This window comes from Petaurus breviceps, unplaced genomic scaffold (assembly GCF_028583685.1).
Source record: "Petaurus breviceps papuanus isolate PSGF00001 unplaced genomic scaffold, PetGlider_PUasm1.0 186, whole genome shotgun sequence".
Taxonomy (NCBI): Eukaryota; Metazoa; Chordata; class Mammalia; order Diprotodontia; family Petauridae; genus Petaurus; species Petaurus breviceps.
This window is the reverse complement of record NW_027185798.1, coordinates 55,572,923-55,593,563: the sequence shown is the minus strand read 5'-3', so window position 1 is coordinate 55,593,563 and position 20,641 is coordinate 55,572,923. Positions and strand designations below refer to the sequence as shown.

General features: G+C 34.7%; 1 protein-coding gene and 1 long non-coding RNA gene across 3 annotated transcripts in view; one reads left to right on the top strand and one right to left on the bottom strand.

The window, feature by feature from the left end:
- The window catches only part of COL11A1 (collagen type XI alpha 1 chain), a 301,954-nt gene that overhangs the window by 40,380 nt on the left and 240,933 nt on the right, over nucleotides 1-20,641 (bottom strand). The window contains exons 50-54 of the mRNA XM_069090512.1: nucleotides 7,387-7,440; nucleotides 6,846-6,953; nucleotides 6,539-6,592; nucleotides 5,448-5,501; nucleotides 3,045-3,098 (exon numbers count right to left, since the gene is read on the bottom strand). Coding sequence (XP_068946613.1) covers nucleotides 3,045-3,098; nucleotides 5,448-5,501; nucleotides 6,539-6,592; nucleotides 6,846-6,953; nucleotides 7,387-7,440 — 324 coding nt within the window. The remainder of the gene's footprint in view (nucleotides 1-3,044; nucleotides 3,099-5,447; nucleotides 5,502-6,538; nucleotides 6,593-6,845; nucleotides 6,954-7,386; nucleotides 7,441-20,641) is intronic.
- Nucleotides 1-20,641, top strand: part of LOC138162938 (uncharacterized) — a 1,121,756-nt gene that overhangs the window by 1,073,818 nt on the left and 27,297 nt on the right. The window lies entirely within an intron of this gene.

Sequence of the window (20,641 nt, the reverse complement as noted above, 5' to 3'; positions counted from 1 at the left end):
GGGGGGGGGGGGGTACGGTGCATACAGAGGGTACCGTAATGTAGCGTATAGCGCATGGGATCACCTTCACTACAGTAGCAATCTCAATAGGGCTTATTTTTGGGGGAGGGCTTATTTTAGAGGAATCTTACACAGTAAGGGGAGGGCTTATTTTCGGGATAGGTCTTATTATCAGGGAAACACAGTATATTGCATTTCTCTATCATCCCCATTGAAAATAATAGCCAATGAATGAGGGTTTCATGAACGAGTGTAGAAATGTACAGGATGATTTCATACTCATACACTATGGAGTATTATTTATCTCTTTTTTTCTATATTCTGAAAACACAGCAAGAAGTGGTTTACGTTTTTTTTTTTTCTTTAAGGAGGAGATTATAGTTAACATGTAAAAATTAGTTGGGCAGATAGGTTGTTCAGTGGACAGAACACTAGACCTCAAGTCAGGAAGACCTGAATTCAAATTTGATCTCAGATACTCACTAGCCCTTTGACTCTGGGCAAGTCAAAGCCACTACAATATCTTTGCCAAGAAAATCCCATAAGGGGTCACAAAGATTTGGATGAATGACAATAACAACAACAGCAACAATCAATTGATGCTAACTTTTAGGACAAATGATATCACAGAACCAAAGATGATGGACTTTTCTTCTCAAATGTTTTATGTATTTAGAAAAGAAAATCTGTCCATGTGAGTGATTTTTTAAATGCCTTTGCATAAGAATAAAAGACTTTTTGTATCACTATTTTCCTTTGCAATTAGTTCCACAGTAGATCTAGGCAAAGACTATATTTGAATACATATAAACAATATTGAATTTACTTTACCAAAGAAAAAGGAAAAAAAAACACACCATTTAAAGGAAGACTGATCTCTGAAAAGCAATATTAACATCTGTTGAATGGGAGGACAATGAGAGGCATTGAAACTATTTATTGGTGACGAGATTCATATCTAATGTAGCAAAAGCTGGGCAGAGTAGCATAGCAAATTGTTGAGAAAGGAGTTCAGCATTTTGACCCTTCTTTCCAAGATGAGGAAGTCCGGCAGGATTTTCCTCTATAATAGAATTGCTGCCTTTGAAAAGCAATACCACCAATTATGATCCAAAAACCACTGAATGGAAATAGATCCAAAGAGAAAAAGGACTCTCTGTTTGACAAGTTTCCGATCTTGGCAACATTAGGAAACTGGGAAAGACATGTAAGAAACCAAATATGAAAGGAGAATAACAATAATAATAGCTAAATTTTATATAGTATTGTAATGTTTACAAAGAGCTTTATATATATGTATGCTTAATTCCTATGCTGCTTCAGATTCAGTTGTTTTGCATTTTGGTGTGTGTGTGTGTGTGTGTGTGTGTAAAATTTTTCTTAGTAGACTATAAAAACCCTTAAAGGTAAAGAGATCACATCTCTCATATATTGCATTTCTCTATCACCCCCATTGAAAATAATAGCCAAAGAATGAGGGTTTCATGAACGAGTGTAGAAATGTACAGGATGATTTCATACCCATACACTATGGAGTATTACTTATCTCTTTTTTTATATATTCTGAAAACACAGCAAGGAGAAGTGGTTTACATTTCTTTTTTCAGGAGGGGATTAGAGTTAACATGTAAAAATTAGTTGGGCAGATAGGTTGTTCAGTGGATAGAACACTAGACCTCAAGTCAGGAAGACTTGAATTTGTATCACATCATTTGATACAAATACTCTGTGATATAGGTGCTCTTTTTATCACCACTTTAGAGATGAAAACATTAAGTTTGAAGTGACTTGCTTAAGACATTCAGCTAGTAAGTGACTGAGGCAGAATTCAAACTCTGTTCTTCCTGACTCCAGTTTTTGTACTCTGACAACTATATCACATTGCAGTGGACTACTTGTATCCCAACAATAATGCATATGTTTATTCTAAAAATAAGCCTCAATGGTTAGTAGAAGAAGGTAATATGAATTACAGAAAAGAAACTTTTTGGGTCTCTCATATTGTAGAGTTTGGTTCAGATGTATTTCTTTTCCTGGAACTCTGTCCCCATGAAATTCTTATGTTAATTGGAAAATAAAGCTGCACTTTGGGCTTTCTGGAAATAAGATTATGGCAAATCTTAAAAGGAGTAAAATCTTGAAAAGTTATCTAGTAAAATTTTGAATATAATAGTGATAATTTTTTTCTTGAAATTTTGGATTTAAATTAATAAACAACAAATAAAGAAAACCTTTATATAAACTATATGTAGCATGAAACCAAAGGAAGGTTATTCACTCATACATTATTCAGAAAAAACATTCTAGCAGATTAAAACTGGCCTTTGCATCATAAAAGTCACATACTCTATTTAAAAAAAAATCTTCTCTATAATTTAATGCCAAAATCTTTGTGTCTTAATTATTAGGTCCTTTTCGGTTAATACATTTCCAGGATAGGGAGTTGAATTTATGCTAATGCTCAACGAAATAAGGAATTCCTCACTCTCCACTGATGGCATAAATAGCTATTAATGCCAAAGGTGATGCTCACAGTACTTTAGTAAAGTGGAGATATTTGTGTTTTGACCCATATGCAATTACTGAATTGCTCCCCTACCAGACTCTCTATAATTATCCAGAGAGAAGTGAGTTTTGGACAGGAAGAACTTAATTCTTCTCCTACCTTCCTTGTAATGTCAAATCATGTATTGATCCCAGGAAATAATCCTAATATCTTTATATCATTTACGTATTATTATTAATCTTTGCAGATGTAGGATAATTAATTCCAAATTTAACTTTAAAAAAAATCGAATGCTTAGGGAAGCCCAAAGAATGTAAATGTAAAATTAGTGATAATTGTTGAATTTTATCATAATGGTGAAAATATAATTTCATATAAATTCCTTATTAATGAACATTTAACCAATTTGCATTGTTTAGGTCCCATTGTTTGTGTTCCTTTTTATTTTTCTTTCAAATTATTGTTCACACAAATCTAAAAGTGTGGGCACAGTAGAAAAAACTTGAAAAAATTTCAAATTAATAGTCAAGTAACTTACCCTTTTCCCAGGAGGTCCAGGAGGGCCAGCTTCACCAGAAGGACCAGGAGGACCCTGTAAAGTATGAAGTATACATATTAAAGAACTGTATACAAATTTAATGCTCCAGAATCTTTAAAGTTAGTTATTTTTATTGAATTCCACTATACTAGCACTTTGAAACAGCACTTTCTCCCTCTCCCAGATTTCTAACCCTTCGCCTGCTCTGTCAAAGGATTAATCTCCTATAGATCTGGGCACAACTAAGGGTCATATTGAAGGTTGTGTTCATTGCTAAAATAATAAAATGGTGCCCACATCAAAATTCTCTTTTCCACAATGACTTTTCTTAGATGTTAATAGGAAAATATCCCAATTAAAGAAACTCATATTAAGGTTATGACTTCACCACCACAACCTATTTGTAATTCTAAAAGAGGCTACTCAGTAATCTAACTGAATCTCTAATTTGTGGAATTTTAACTGGCTCTACAAGGTAAAGTGAAGTATCTGGGCAAATGTGAGGAAGATATTTGCCGATGGGGAAAGAGGGCTTTCTTGACAATTCTTAAATCACAACAAATTGTCTATGTAAAGGAAGTTATAAAACTGAAAATTCTCAGAGTTGAGACTGCAGACATGGATTCATCATATCATTGATTTAGAGTTGTAAGGGCCCTTAGAGGCCATCTAGTCCAACCTCTACATTTTACAGATGAAGTAACTAAGAACCAGGGATATTAAGTCACTTGCCCATGGTCATACATATATGTGTAATAAGTATCCAAGGTAGGATTTCAACCCAGACCCTCTGATACCAGGGTTAATATTCTTTCCTCCTTATCACCTTTCTTTTTTTTTTTTAAGCAATCGGGGTTAAGTAACTTGCTCAAGGTTACACAGTGGTCAGGTATTTCTGGGTGGGTGCTAAGTGTCTGAGCCCGGATTCGATCCCAGGTCATCCCAACACTGGAGCCAGTGCTCTTACTCGCTGGGCTACCTGGCTGCCCTATCACCTTTCTTGTATGTCCCCTTCCCTCCTCTGACATTGTCACCATCTTGGCACAGGCCTTCATGCCTAGACTATTTGGTCTCCCTACTACATCTCTTCTCACTCCACTTCATCCTCCATTCAGCTGTACAGGTATGATCATGTTTGTGTTGCTGTTGTTGTGTTTGTTCTTCATTTTCAAAGAGGCCCATGGCATCAGGGAGATGATGACGTGACTTGCAGTTGACTTTGATTTGAGTGAGGGAGGGCTGTGCAAGGTCACCAGCCTCACTTTCTCCTCCAGAGCCATCTAGGTCCAGTGACCACATAATTCATCAAGATGACTGGAGATGACCCAGAATGCAATGGGAGACCCTGGCCCTTTCAATCTAAGACATATGCCCATTCAGTGAATAGGCCTCTTTAAGAAGTGAGTCAAGATATGGCCCCTTTAATTAGGAAAAAAAAGAAAAAAATCAAGATGGGAGGGTTTGCTCCCCTACTCAATAAACTCCAATGCCCCCCCCCCCCGTCACCTCCAGGATCAAGTATAAAAATCCTCTGATTGGCATCCAAAAAACTTTTATAACCTGTTCCCCACCCCCTACATTCTCAGGTTTTTCACACCCTACACCCACCTCCACATATTCTATAGTTCAGTGACACTTCTCTCATTAATGTTTCTTACACAAGGAAGTGTCTCTGTACCCTGGATATTTTCACTGGCTTTTCCCTCTTCATGTCTATCTTTTGGCTTCTCTGAAGCATCAAGTAACAAGTCCTACCTTCTACAAGAAGTCTTTCTTTTCACCTTTAATGTTAATATATGACCTCTGTTCATCATTCTGATTTACTCTGTATATAGCCTGTTTGTACACAGTTATTTTGTATGATGTCTCCTGCCTTTTGCCTCTCTTTGTGTCTTGAGCTTAGCACCAATACCTGACACTTGGAAAGCATTAAATAATTGTTTGTTGACAGGTTGATAGCATATAGTCTAACCCATACTTCAGCAGGAATCCCCACTATGCTATTCTCAAATGGTGTAGCACAGCCTCCTTTAAAAAGGAAGTGATGGGCAATCTACTATGTTCTAAGATAATCCATTCCACTCTTGGACAGCTCTAGTTGTTATAACTTTTAAAAAATGACCCCAAATCTTCCGCTCATTTCTCTAATTACTATACCATAGGGTAACAAAAAAACCTAATCCATCTTTTCACATAATAAACCTATTTCAGATATTTAAAGCCACTAGATATTGCAGGGGGGAAAATAAGTCTTAGATATTTGTAAAAATCAGTTTGAGAACAATGGAATTTCTATTAGAAAATATAATACCAAATCATTATCCTTCTAAGATGTTTATCAGCTTCAATTATTTCCAAAAAATGCCTTAAGATGATGCAAAGAATATACAAAAGCTTACTTACAGGCTGACCAGCATCTCCATCTTCACCCTTGTCACCACCAACACCATCTTGACCCTAAAAGAGCAAGAAACCTAAATTATTTGTAGCAAGCTTAACTTTAGTCAGTACTTTTTTTTTTACCAGAAATGAAAATAGGATAAGCCATCCCACTTAACATAATGCTGAGATTTATTAATATCATAACAAGTTGGATAACCAAAGGTATGGCACTGAACCCAGACCAGAAGAAGGCATGGCAGCTCTGCAATCTTCAGTGAAATTGTTGGGATTTAGTTTAGTTGGGTATTAGAGGACATATTTTAGACCTGCATATTCCCCCTTCAAGGGAAATGACATTATGGAGAAATAGCCTTTCCCATGGGAAAAAGAACTTTCAGGAAGAGGATGAAGGAGTCAGAAAGTACCACCCACCTTTGCACATAGTTCAACAGTAAAACAAGCTCTCATGTTATACTTCTCTACTTGGCTCATGGCCTCCACATCCTTTCCACCTGTAACCTGGATTCCATCCCTGGGTCCCTTGGTTTTGATAAAAAAGCTTTTGCCTTATTTTTTCTGGACTCATGCTTCTGGGTCACTTCTGTATCAGAACCATGTCAATGGATACCATATTCCCTCAAACATACTTTGCAACTTTTCTTTGTATTATGGTCCCCCATCAGAATCTAAGTTCCTGGCAAGACTATATATACATATTTTTTTTTTTTGCTTTTTGGAAAGAGGAAGGTAGGGCAGCTGGGGTTAAGTGACTTGCCCAAGGTCATATGGCTAGTTTTTGTGTTTGTATTAAGTGTCTGAGGCCAGATTTGAACTCAGGTCCTCCTTGTCTTCTTAGTCAGCCCTTACTTAGCATCATATCTGTAACACAGTAAATGATTAATAAATAATCAGTTTATCTCTTCATTCAACTATCTATTCATCTATCATCTATCTTCTCTTACTGTAACAAAGATATATTTTGCCCATTTCCAAAGGGTCATAAGTTATGGACCCATATTGTGTCCAAATGTAGATCTATTTTACTTAAGGGGGAAAAAAGCAACAATAAGGACCTATTTTTCTAAAGGTTCTTTGCTTTCTAGGATACTTACAGCAGGGCCTGGCTCACCAGGAGGACCAGGATCTCCAGGGAAACCAACGGGACCCTAGAAAAATTGAAAAGGTAAAAAAAAAAAAATTAAGTCAGCTAGTGAATTCAAAACAGCAAAACAAACCAACAAAAAACCCCGTGCTTCTCCTCCCCTTAAAAACCTCTCCTCCCCTTCATTTTTGTACAAATGAATATACATTTCTCTGATTAGTGTCTTAGAAGCTACAGTTCCATTATGAACAACTCTGGAAACTCTCATGGAGACTTGCATGTCAGTTCCTTGGTTTTAAGGCAGTTTGCTCACTTACTGGATTGCCTTTAGGTCCATCATCACCTGGGGGTCCCTTGATTCCTGGGGGTCCTGCAGCACCCGGAGGACCTGCTTCACCTTTTTCTCCTCGTTCACCTTTTGGACCCTGCATAATATAACAAAATTGAACCATTTAAGGCTTTATACCAAAATGCATTAGAAAGAAAATGATTGGCAATTCAATTTAAACTTTCCTATTTACCTGGAGAAAGGGCCTTTCCTATTTTACAGTTATGCTTTGAATTTTTATTTGACTATTGCAGTAACTAAATATTAGGGAAAGTACACATAGAAAAATGCTTTAAGGGCCTTAAATAATGGATTATAGATTGAATATTTTTTATTGAAATCATGTTTTCTCCATCTTTAAATGATTAGAAATCAAGATATTCATAATTATAACACAATTTAGTTTTATAATATAGAAAGTCTGCACTTAATAAGATGGGAATGGTAAGAACTCAGTCCAATATCATTAATTAGTAAAAGAATATTTTTAATTTGTTGACCTCTTCAATAATAATAAATATAATACTTACACCAGGGCCAGATTCACCAGGGGGGCCAGGATTCCCTGCTTCTCCAGGTTCACCCTATAATTTAAAAATATGTATATATGAAATATGAAAATCAAACATCAACTATGACAAAAATTAGTCATCATTTTCCCTTTCTGAATTAATATAATTTGGTTTTTCCAACTGGAGATTGTTTTAGTAAATGAGACAATTTTAGAAGCACCACTACTTCTAAGTATTTAATAAATGGTTGGTCTGTCTGTCTGTCTTTTCTTAGAATTTTAGAAGTAGAAGGTGCCAATCCTGATTTGGGACATTATCATTATGGAATAGGGTCCAGATCCAGGGAAAATGAATTTATTAAAATTTCACAGCTAGTTGATAATGAATCATAAACTAGAACTCAAGTCTCCTGACTACTAAGTTGGTCTTCTTTCCATAATTGGTAGCTGCATATTAATTCTATTAATCAATGGAAAATAATTTTACTCAATCAATAAACATATTTAATGCCTACTTAAAAATGCTTGTTGACTTGTTAACTTGTCTTGCTAGGCAAAAGCAAAAATATAAATGGAATAGTTTCTACCCTAAAGAATATTATATTCTGTTGGATGAGTTAACATGTGCATATGTAAATTTCTATAACATATGTGTATATGTAAGCATATATACATATATGTTAAACACAAGGAATTTGAGGGAGGAAGCATCAGCAAATGTAGGAATCAGAAGAGGTTTCTTGTGGAATGTGGCATAGAAACTGAACTTTTAAGAGGTGAAAATAAAGAGAAAATGCATTTCAGGTTCAGGGAACATCTCATGCAAAAGCTTGAAAATGAAAGTTATTTGGGGTATGAAAAATAGCAAAGTCATTTTAGATAGATTGATGAAAACATAAAGGGAAGGAATGCATATTAAGGTAGGCAACAGATAGATGTTGGAGACAGGTTGTTAAATAACTTGCATGTTTTATTTTCTGTAATAAAAATAAATAATTATTAAGAATATACTGTAGCATTTGATTCTCTAGAATTCTGGTGAAGGAAGTGTTCTTATTGAAAATGGTTAATGATTTCAAAATTAGAAAGGACTTCAGGTAAATAACTGGAGCCAGCTGAAAAGCCATATACTATTAACAGAATTTATTCAATTTATGAACATCACTATAATACATTTCAGATCCTTTCTTTGGACTCATTCTTCCTTCCCACAGTTATTTATGGATGACTTTTTTTTTCCTAGCTCAGTGGACTGATAAACATTTTCTGGAACACTCTGGTTACGTAATGCTCCATTTACAAATCTGTGAAAATATAACAATCTGTTCTCTTTTAAGAAGCATTCAGGTGAAAACGACATCTTTCATTCTTACACAGTGCCTTAATTCCATTTCTAACTTTTAAGAAGAAATTTTTCTGAGCTGTAAAGCATGGAAGCTAAAAACTCCATCAACTTCTTTGACTGTCCAGTAGATTGTACGTTCCTCGAGGACAGGGACTATTTTTTAAAAATTTTGTCTTTGGAGTCCCAATGCCTTGCATATAATAAGTGCTTTATAAATATTTGCTGAATTGCACGATTATCTCCAGATGATATCATCTTTTAAAACAATCTTCCAACTACCCAACTTAGTATTAATATGCTGAGTTATCTTGTACATTTTTTGGTCATCTATTAGATAGCTATTTTTGGAAGACTTTGAGGATACAGCTTTCCCAATTACCTGGTGTGTATGCTGACTAATGATAAAACTTTTAAAATTATTCCCAGTAAGGAATAAGCCCAGACTGCAAATGTGGCTATTTTTACATTAAGGTAAAGGGACAGGTGTGCCTTAGAAACTCAATACAGTATTTATTCTGCATCTTGCCAACATCTAAGCACAGGGGACACACTAAAACATTCTCTTAGGATGTTATTAGGGGCAGGTAGAATATCTTTAGTGACCATATACTGTCAGTTTTTCCATTTCTATAATTAAAAATACATAATGTGCAAGGACTTTGACAAGATGATAGTATTATATTGTATTGATGTTAAACTGTTTCCTTGAAAATCATTGTTTTCTCTTTCAAGATGAACTGTTAATCTGTTTAGTTATTTAGGATCAATTAGACCTGCACACCCCAGTATTTGCATTCCTTGAAACATCATAAATCATCCAGTCAACTAGTAATGGAATTATACATAAGATTAGGCCAACTTCTGAGCTGTTTGTTCATGTCTTCCGAATAAATTTTAATGAATTTATTAGCAAAATAATTGAAGCAATAGTAAAGCTGACTATAACAATTTCATTATGAAATAAACATTTTGCATTTATAAATGTTGAAACTTTCCCCCATTATTTCATAGAAATCTCTTGCAAGTCTATACAATTTCACTCATGCATCACTTATGTCTGCTATAGTACACCTAGACCTTTGTAAAAGCTTGCAACTCCCAGATAAGTGTGGTTCTCAAAAGTAATACTTCCAGGGAGGAACAGGATTCCATAAAATCGTTTGCTTTCTTATTTTTGTATCTCCTTGTCTACTGGCTGCTTCCTTACCGTCTATAAATGTGCCTACATCTCCCTCATCCTCAAAATGCCCTCACTTGATGTTCCCATCCCCACCACCATCATCCCGTCTTTCTTCTCCCTTTTGTGGCTAGACTCCTCAACAAGATTGTTTATAGATGTCTCTACTACTTTTTACCTCACTCTTTTTTAAAGGGTCTATCTATACTATAGTCTGGTTTCTTAACTGATCTCTTAATTGCCAAATCTAATGACCCCTTTTCAATCCTCCTCATTTTTTTTTTTACCTCACTGTTAATCACCTTCTTTTCCTTGACACGCACCTAGGAAACTGTAGATTTCTGTGACGCTCCTCTATCCTCATTCTTCTTCTGCCTGCTTAAATAATCTTTCTTAGTCTCGTTTTCTGGATTGTCATCCAAGTAACACCTGATAAACTTAGGGGGTCCCATAGACCTTCATCTCTTTTCCAACAATACGATTTCACATGGTGATCTCAACAACTCCTATGAATTTGATTTTAACATCTCTATGCTGATGATTTTCAGATCTATTCACCTCCTACTTCTGTCATAACCTCCAGACTTATATTTCCAAAAGCCTATTAGACCCCTCAAACTGGACACTACGGACAGCTTACACTGAACACATCCAAAATGAAACTCATTAGTTCCCCCCTGCCCCATTCTAAACTTCTCTATGACTCTCTCTATGACTATCCTCCCATTTACCCAGACCGATAACCTAGGTATCATCCTTTACTCCTCACTCCCTATGTGCAATCGGCCTATTGATTTTATTTTCATGACATTTCTCATTTTCTTCTTTACTTTGACACTGCTTGGTGTAGGCAACTCCTGTCCATACTATCCCAATATTTGTCCTCCCTGTCTCAAGGCTCTTCTCTTTCCAGGCCATTCTCTATTTCATATCATTTTGACAGCTGAATAGCTACGAAAATAATCGTCCCAAAATATAGGTCTGCTATGCCTTTCTTAGTAAACTCCATTGGCTCCCTAGGATGAAACAGACACGCCATCTCCCAACTGTAGGCTTTTTCACTAGCAGTTATCCTTGCCTGGAATTCTCTCCCTCCTTTGCCTCTTGGCTTCCATCTAAAATTCCCTTTTCCATCAGAAGCCTTTCCCAATCTCTCTTTATGTTAGTGCTTCCCTCAGTTGGTTATCTCCAATTTATCATGTCTATATCTTGTTTGTGTGTGGTTGCTTGCATATTGTCTTCTCCATTAGATTGGGGATTTCTTGAGGTCAAGTATTGTTTTTGGTTTTCTTTGTATCACTAGCACTTAGTAGAGTGCCTGCCTGGCTCTTAACAAATGCTTATTGACTGACTGACTTACAAACAGGTTGTGTACCATCATCAGAGGATTTAAAGCTAGAAGGGCCTTCAGAGGCAATTTCATCCAGGACCCTCACTTTGCAGATGGGGAAACAGTACACCAGGGAAGTAAAATGACTGGCCCCAAATCACACCAGCAGTGCAGTGCCACAGTCAGCATGTGAACCTAGATCCCCTCTTAATACTGTACCACACTCCCTCTAAATATGATGACAACAGACTTTATTGCATCCAGAATTTTCCTGTTTATCACACTTTGTACCTGGAGTTTCAATGATGACTTTAGAATAGATTTCTAGTTTTGGGTCAAGTCAGAGTTGAATCAATAGGGCTGGTGGGTGTGAGGATTACATTACTAGCATATGTGAAGGTAATCACTACAGGAAAAGGGCACTGAAGAGACACTGTAATTATTTCTTTTTTTATAAAAAAATAGTTCCTGCCATGCTTAGAGATTGTTTAAAAGTATAAATTGACATAATGAAGCACAGGCAGACCATGAATATTAATCATGTAACATTTCTAAGGATTAAAATTATTTACTCAAGTAATTCACACTTCAAAGGACGAGATTCAATATTTTCGATTACTTTGCTATGAAGGTGGTTATTCTATAGAACCAAAAGACAAAATTAGAATGTCTTGTTTTTAATTCTTGAAGTAAAAAGAAGTTAAATGAAATCAGATAAATAATAGTGGGTAAAGGACCTCCATCTTTTGGTAATGCTCGAAATTACAAGCTAATTGTTTTTGTTTCCCCTGGACCTATCATGATGCTCCAACTCTACCCAGGAAGAAGAAACAGAGACTGGTTTTAAACACTTTCTTATGACTCTGATTCTCTAACCATAAAGATAAGAGTATTTGAAAGGGCCACTATTTGTATATGGGATCACATGCACACAACTATTTACAGCCTATGGATTTCTGTACATTACTTGAGATTATCAGTGTTAATCAGTGCTGACTCTCCCTATGTTAACACAATTCATTCATGTTTCAACATTTTTTACTAGAGAAAACATTCATATTTTGAAGATGAATTTGAAGCAAATTCTCACTTAGAAAAACAACTACCACTTATTTTCCCCCCAAAAGAATAAATTATAAGGTAACCAGCTATACTACAAAAGATTCACCACTTTCCAAAGTGATTCACTACAAATTTCCTTTAAACACCAAATTCTCTTAATGTACTCAAAATAGGTTTTCATTTTTAAAAAAAATTAGCAAGTTTAATGGGCAGAGCAAATGCCTGTCTTCAAAAAAACATCCCAACATAATTTCACCATTTACAGTGACAAGCTAGTTAAATGTGCAATAAAAATCTCCATTTTTTCCCTCAGAAGCATCTCATTGGCATAGGAGAGCTCTGCTGACATTATGAAGTGAAGAACCACATATATTTCTATCTCTTCACTTTGAAAATGTTTTCCAGAGGCATGGCTCACTAATCCCATGTCAAAATCTTCCCTTGAAGCTTCAGAAGTTAACATTCTTATCTGCAGTTCTGTGAAAGGTTTTCTCTCTGTCCAGAAATCATGTCTGCTCCCTCAGTAAAACCTCTTCAAAAATCAAGGGGAGATAATTTGCTCTTTTGGCTTCCATCCAGAAAATATCCTTTCCAAACATGAAGAAATTATCTTCATGCATACTCCAGTTATATAGTGAGAGAAGATTTCCAAAGGAGTATTGTGTAGGTTTTCACCCACAGTGCTGATAGGCCTTTCTACAACAAGAATAATGCACACTTACTTTAGGAATTGAGGCTTTAAAAGGACCATTCTCACAATAAATAATGGAGGCATTTGGTGCAAGTATAAGAGGATGTGTTCAGCTTGATGAGCTCATTCTTTGATATGATGAGGTTATGAGTTTAAGTCTTCATCCTAGCTCAAGAAAGAAGCTGCCCATGGGGAAAGTACACACCCATGGGTACCTTGTCTAGCAGGCACAGACAATTCCTAATTACATTTCAGGGACAGGGGATGACACTGAGATGATTGACTGGCTATGATTCATAAGGATTCCTGCTTAGAGAAATTGTTATTTTGGTCTCTCAAAGAAACTGAAACCATATAAATAAATTCTAAATGTATGCATGACTTTGATATTAAGGATGACATCATAAAAAAAATTGGAGGAGCAAAAAAGAAATGACTTTTCAGATTAGTGGATAAGGTAAGAATTCATGACCAAGTAAGTGATAGAAAAGATCATAGAAGAGAAAGTGGGCCCTTTTGAAGAAAGTGGGCCATTTTGATTACATATAGTTGATTTTGAAAACAAAACCAACAAAGCTAAAAATGAAAGAAAAACTATTAACTGGGGGTGGGGGGAGGGAGGAATTTTTGCAGGAAGTTCCTCTGAAATTTTCTTTTTCTCTGAAAAAAGGCTCATTTCCAAGACATATATGAAGCAATTTCAAATTTATAATAAGAGCCATTCTGAATTTGATAAATAATTAAAGGATAGGAAGAGGCCATTTTAAAAGGGAAACATTCTAAGCTATTAATATCCATGCCCCCCTAAAATGCTTCAAATAATTAATAATGAAAGAAATGTAAATAAAAAGAACTCTTGAGGTTCTACTACACATCTATTGGATTGGTAAAATTGACCAAAAGAGAAAACGATAAATGTTGGAGAGATTGTGAGAAAATAGGCACATTAATGCAGTGTTGGTAGAACTATGAATCGATCTAGGAATTCTGTAAAGCAATTTGGAATTATGTCCAAAAAGTAAGGTCTAAATACCAAAGAGATAAAAGAAAGAGGAAAATGATCTATATTTATAAAAATATTTAGAATAGTTTGTTATTGTTATTGTTTTAATAGCAAAATACTGGAAACTAATAGTGTGTATATCAAACAGAGAATGATAGAACAAATTATAGAAGATAAATGTAATGGAATATTACTATGTAATAAGAAATGATTAAACACAATTTCAGGGAAATATGGGCAGACTTGTATCAAATAATGCAGACCAAAAAGAGCATAAGCAGGAGAGCATTTTATAGGATAACAAGAATATTATAAAAAAAAAGAAAGACTTGTGAACTGATCAACACGATGACCAATCATAATTCTGGAGGACCAATGAGGAAGCATGCTATCCATCTCCTGGCAAAGAGTTAGTAGACAGTGTATAAAATGATGCATATGCATTAAGTATATTTAAATGTATGTGTGTATATGCATATTCTCTCTCTCTCTATATATATATATATACATGTAAAACACATATACATAATTTATTTATTTAAACATAGCCAATGCAGAAATTTGCTTAATTATACACACACACACATATTTGTTACAAGGGTTTTTCTTTTTCTTTTTTTTTTCTATTTTAATAAGGGAGAGAGGTGTGAGGAAGATTAAACACTATTTTTGTACATTAAAAATAAATTTAAAATGACTAACAAATGTGTCTAGCATTGTGCTACAAACTTTACAAACACAATCTTACTTGATCAATCCTCACAACAACCCTGTGAAGTAGATGCTATGATCATTCCTGTCTTACAGCTCAGAAAACTGAGGCTGGGAGGTTAAATGATTTGCCTAGGATCGCACAGATAACTATCTGAAGTCACATTTGAACTTCTAGTGGTTTGATGGAGGTGGCGGTGGGGAAGGTCCATGTACATGAAGGATTTCTTTTTTATCTTTAGCTACCAGTAAGTTATGAGTATATGACTAACGTATACTCATCCATAGCATTCTGATCACAGTTTAGAGATCAGAGACCTGAGAATTGATCCACCCAACCCAAGTTGTGTTAGCAGCTGGGGCAATGATAAATTACTTCTCTGATAAAAGCCCATTGTAGAAGCAGACATGTACTTGCCCATGTGTCCTGAGAAGGGGGGAAGTTCATGGACAATATTCCTAAATCTCAAACTCCTGTACAGAGGAGAGGGCATTTTGGTTTCCTAAGTGGTATAATCAGACGCTAGTCTTATAGATGAACAAGAGCTATTTACTAGATGGTGCCAGCCTTGGGGGTTGCTTCATGGGTGATCTCAAAGTTAAAAGTTACAGAGAGGTCAAAAGGTTGGACATTGGATCTGACACACATAGAAGAAGTGTTTTCTAGTAATTTTCCACTTTTTTTTTTGTGCTCACCTATGACAATAACTATGAAGCTGGAACACCATGTACATTTCTGGGGAGGTAAGGAATGAAAAAGGGAAGAATTACTTAAATGTACAATCCCTAGCACTTTCCCTTTCATCACTAATGCTATTAGGCTATCTTAAAAAATTGTATAAATACATTATGGAGTATGAGTTAGTATGAGAGAAAGTGGTAGAAATCTTGAGCAAATATATACAATAAATGCAGAGAATATTAAACTTATATAAGCAAAATCTAACTTGATCAAGACATATTCGCTTTTGTCATTGAATTATTTACTGGTCTAATAGCTTTGTCAACTGTACTAAAGGTGATAAAATACCCTGATGCATTCACCAAGGAAACAAAACTGATTTTCAGAATTCTCTAATCAACAGTGAATTATATTATCATTCATGGTTCCTGTAGGGAGATCTTAAGGTTAGAAATTTATATCTACCAAGTTCTCTATCCCATAAATAATGCCAGATGAATATAGGGCAAAAGAAAAGATCCATTTAGTTTTCTGGAGTGAATAAATTTAGGAGTAATAGAACAGAGTTGAAGTGTAAGAGATGCACAAATCACAAACTTTGCTTGACAGAGACATTCTCAGTGGATTCAAATTTGGCAGGCTATTGTTAGATAAAGTTTTTTACTAAATAAGTGCAAGGTGGAAAGGAAGTTTCCCAAAACTCTAAACATCTGGCATACACTTCATCTTCAACAGTAAGACTGAAGACAAAAACATAAAGGAGCAACTCATTTACTTTTTTTTAATGAATACAAGAGCATTAGGGAAAAGGTAAAATGATCTGGAAGGGGCACTAAATGTTTGCAGCTTGCTTATGTAGGCAAGAGTAAATCTAGCATGATTCTTACAACCTTAATGTCAGCATTAATGGATACAGGCACAAAGGAATTATCTAAATGGAAGAATAAGTGTAGGGAGTTGCTGTCATCTGTCTAAAAAAGTGATGAAATTACTTAGCACAGTGCCTGGCACATAAAGGTACTTAATAAATGTCCATTAATTGATTGATATTGACTTATGACGTCTGAATTTGTCTTTGATCTTCTCAATTACAGAAACTTTGATGAACTAAAAATGACAACCCCCCCCCCCACATACCTTAACCCTTTAAAATGTGAAAACTTGGAATAAAAAAATGAGGGAAACTAAATTCTAAATTTAGGTACTCAGTTTCTACTAGTTGGTTTCTGGAAATTAGCCAAGATAATGCTATAAGAACTAATCCTTAATGAAAAAATAATAAATAAATCACTTTAAAAGTTAAGTAAACAAAGTAAATTAACAAAAAAAAAACCTCAAGATTTTTTTGTTTGGTGACTATAATAAATCCCCCCCAAATGCCCAAGTTTTATATATATATAGCCAGTCATTTGTCTAATGACAATGTTTGTGTATGCATATATTAAAGAAACGGCTGTGATTATAGATCATGTACTAGAAAAACTGATTCCTCAACAGACGTACACACACACATATATGTATGTGTATATATGTACATACACATGTATATATGAACACTACTATTATTATTCAAAATTTCTCATCAATCAATGAGAATATATTAAGTACTTAATATGTGCCAGGAACTGTGATTGTAGTATTTTTTTTAATATAAAAGATGAAAAACTATGAGCTAAAGATCAGGACAATTTGATGGATTCATAATGAATAGCCACACTTGTGTAAAGACTGCTTACTATCAACTTTGAAGAGATCTCCCATGTACAGGTCTAGGAATTAGTCTTTAGCACTATATTAATTATCAGTGATTTTGGTAAAGGCATAGATAGCATACTCATCAGATCTGCAGATGCTATAAGTTTGGGAAAAAATCCTATCATGCTAAATGAGAAAGTAAGGATTCTAGAAGATCAAAACAGTCTAAATCATTAGACACAAAAAAATTAACATGAAATTTTATAGGGATAAATGTAAATCACTTTTTGGTGTTGTTGCTTTTTTTTTTTTTAATAAATCACCTGCTAAAAGAAACAAGAAAAATAAATATGCAAAGACTTTTTATACTTGTTTAAGAAAATCACATCTAAAATATACTTGGGTTAAGAATTGCCGATGGACACCTTTGAGGGATACTGGCAATAAAATGTAAAAATGTTAACTATTACTAGCCGTCTTTCAGATAAAGACATAAGGATTTAAAAGTTCTTTTGAAAACGTTTTCCTGGGGCAGCTAGGTGGGGCAGTGAGTAAGAGCACCGGCCCTGAAGTCAGGAGGACCAGGATCAGTTCTGGCCTTAGATACTTAACACCCACAGAAAAAAACTGGCGGTGTAACCTTGAGCAAATTCCTTAACTCTAATTGCTTTAAAAAAAATTTTCCTGAAAGATCAGAATCAAGTGTTTCTTATTATATCCTAGTACACACATGATTTATAAATATTTATTTCAAAGATTTTCACTGATCATATTTCTGCATACTTTTTGTGCTTCCCTATGGTGGTAGAATCCATTATTAAAAGGTATGTTTTATTGTTACTTTAAAATAAGTAATATATATATAAAATAAGTAATAAAATAATAATATTGTTACTTTTAAAATAAGCTGTTGTTTACATTTAAACATTATCCAAGACATTTTTAATTTCAGTGAATCTTTTTTTAAAAACACCTCTGTGATATTTGTTGTCAAGTCTGTCATCATAGAAAGAGAATAAGACAAAGGTTTCATTTAGAAATTACTGAGATCCTGGTAAATGTCCATAATTGAATTTAAAGATGGATATAGAAGATTAAGAGGCCAGACCTTTGGATATGGCTATTTATGCCACATAAAATAAGGCAATCTAATACCTAAAATACCCTGTTAACATGGCTGCGTTAGCATTGTATAACCATCATCATTAATTTGAAAAAATATAAGTGTCCTCATTAATTTCAAAAAGGTAGATATATAAAATGAGTAATTCAGTTTGAAAAACAATTTTCTTGGGTCATCAGACTTTTTTGAGTCATTCATCAAAATTACTGTATAGTTTCCAAAACCACAATTAAAACTGAATGATCCCAACACAACATAGTATTAATTGACTAATGGCCAATTACAACAGATTTCTTGCTTAAGTAGACTCTCCTGGGAGAGGGGGTGGGTAGGAACCTTTGCCTTCACATTTCTGCAGATCTTGGGAGAAAGTTTTTATTTAATAAAACATACCCTCAAGGTCAATGCTACTTAAGTGAGCAGTGGTCGTTCCGTTTAACTTTCAACACAAGAAATATTTAAGCAGCATTAAATACATAGATACAAGGTGAGGGTCACTAAGACTTTTTCTCCTTTGAAACACTCTCCATGAAAATCCAGTTATTGGCAGCATCACTTTCAAAAGTGCCTAATGCTCCTACAGAAACTGTTGTTATTAACATTTAGTCAAAAATGTAGAAAGTAGATAATTATGGAATAGGAAAACATTTATAAGATCATATAAGATCATATTTCATAAGACTTGTGAAAAAATAACCTATCTGTACAAAAAGAAATGAAGACTACAATTACAACTTGTCTTTCAATTTTTAAAAATATATGCAAACCCTGCATTATGTGAATGATTTATAACTATTTTAAAACATTTATGGTTTAATTGAAATATTGAATGGTGTTTTAAAAAATAAGTCTAATTTCCTAAGAAATGTCACCACATGCTGGGTTAGAAAGTTAAAATGCTGAAAGCTAACAGCTGACTTGTCCAGTTATGTGGAAGTCTTCTCAGTTGGAGAGGATCATACCAGCAACAGGTCTCTAGGAGACAGCAAGTAAGTATGTTCTTTCAGCTGCAGGTAATAAGATGCTCTCAGAACTGACTGTCAAAGGCAAAAAAACATTACTTCAACTCTGCCAACGTCACAGACTTTAATAGTAAGCAAACACTAAGTCTTGGTACCTAAACAACAAGTGGATGGCCCTGGCCTTATATCACTTTAAGAGTTAGGATCTGGGGAGTTTATAAGGTTTGAATAGAAAAACTGGTAAAGTCAAATTTTAATGAGATTCTTCTTTAAAAAGAGGGGGGGGGTCATTTAAGCATAACCAGTTGCAATATAATGATATGAAATGATAAGTATTTATTAAATGCCTATTGTATGCAGAATTTCAGATACTACAAAGATAAAAGTTTATTCAAGTGATAGTTCCTATCTTCAAAAGAACTTACAGTATAGGAAGGGCACAAGATGCCCACACAGATAGTCATATCATAAAACATCACATGAAAAATGTGTTAGAGAGATGTAACACAAAGTGCTATGCTGGAATCTGAGGAAGTCTGAAACTTTCTAATCCACCCATCGGTAAAGACTTCATAGAGGAGGTGGTATTTGAGTTAGGCTGTAAAAAACTGGGAAGGAACTCAATGTTTTAAAGGAATGGGGTTTTTCAGGAACAAGCAATGATAATGAGGAATGGCAGGTAAAAATAAAACACAAAGTATTTGTGTTTCAAGAATGTTTAGTTTGGTTGAAATGGAGAAAACGTGGACAGAGTAATACGAGAAAAGCCTGGGAAAGTAATGCCTTGATTGTCACATAAAGAAGTTGGAATTTTACTTGTGTGGCATCAGGATATCACTAAAGATATGTGAGCAAAGAAATGATATGAGCAGATCTAGATAAATGGAAGATAAAATGAGTAATGGTCTGAAAGATGGATTGAAGACTGTTGAGAATGGAAGTGAGCAGAGTTATCAGTAGAGGACTGCCATCGGGAGGGTACTAGAGGATCTGAGATAGCTTGTGTTATAGTGGTGGCAGTGGAAATGAAGGGGAAGAAATTGATGCAAGTTGTGAGAGATGTTTTGGCTGATGTTTTAATCAATTCCGTCTTATTTCAAATTATGTCACATTTTATTGTCTACAATAATGATAGCAATTGACCTCTAGATAGTACTTTAAGGTTGGCAAGGCACTTTGTCTATATTATATAACAGCAGATATGTAAAGTAAATGTTACACAGGAATTACCATCCTTTCACATATGAGGAAAGAGATGTTAAGTGATTTGCCCAGGATCATACAGCTCGTATCTGTATTAGGATTTGAAACCTGATATTCTTGATTCCAAGACCAGCATTCTACCCTCTACACTCTGCCTTTCACTAAGATAGTTTATTCTTGTACATTTATTTTGTTGGCAAAGATATAGATAAGTAGGATAAGTAGACATAGATAGATAGATAGATAGATAGATAGATAGATAGATAGATAGATAGATAGATAGATAGATA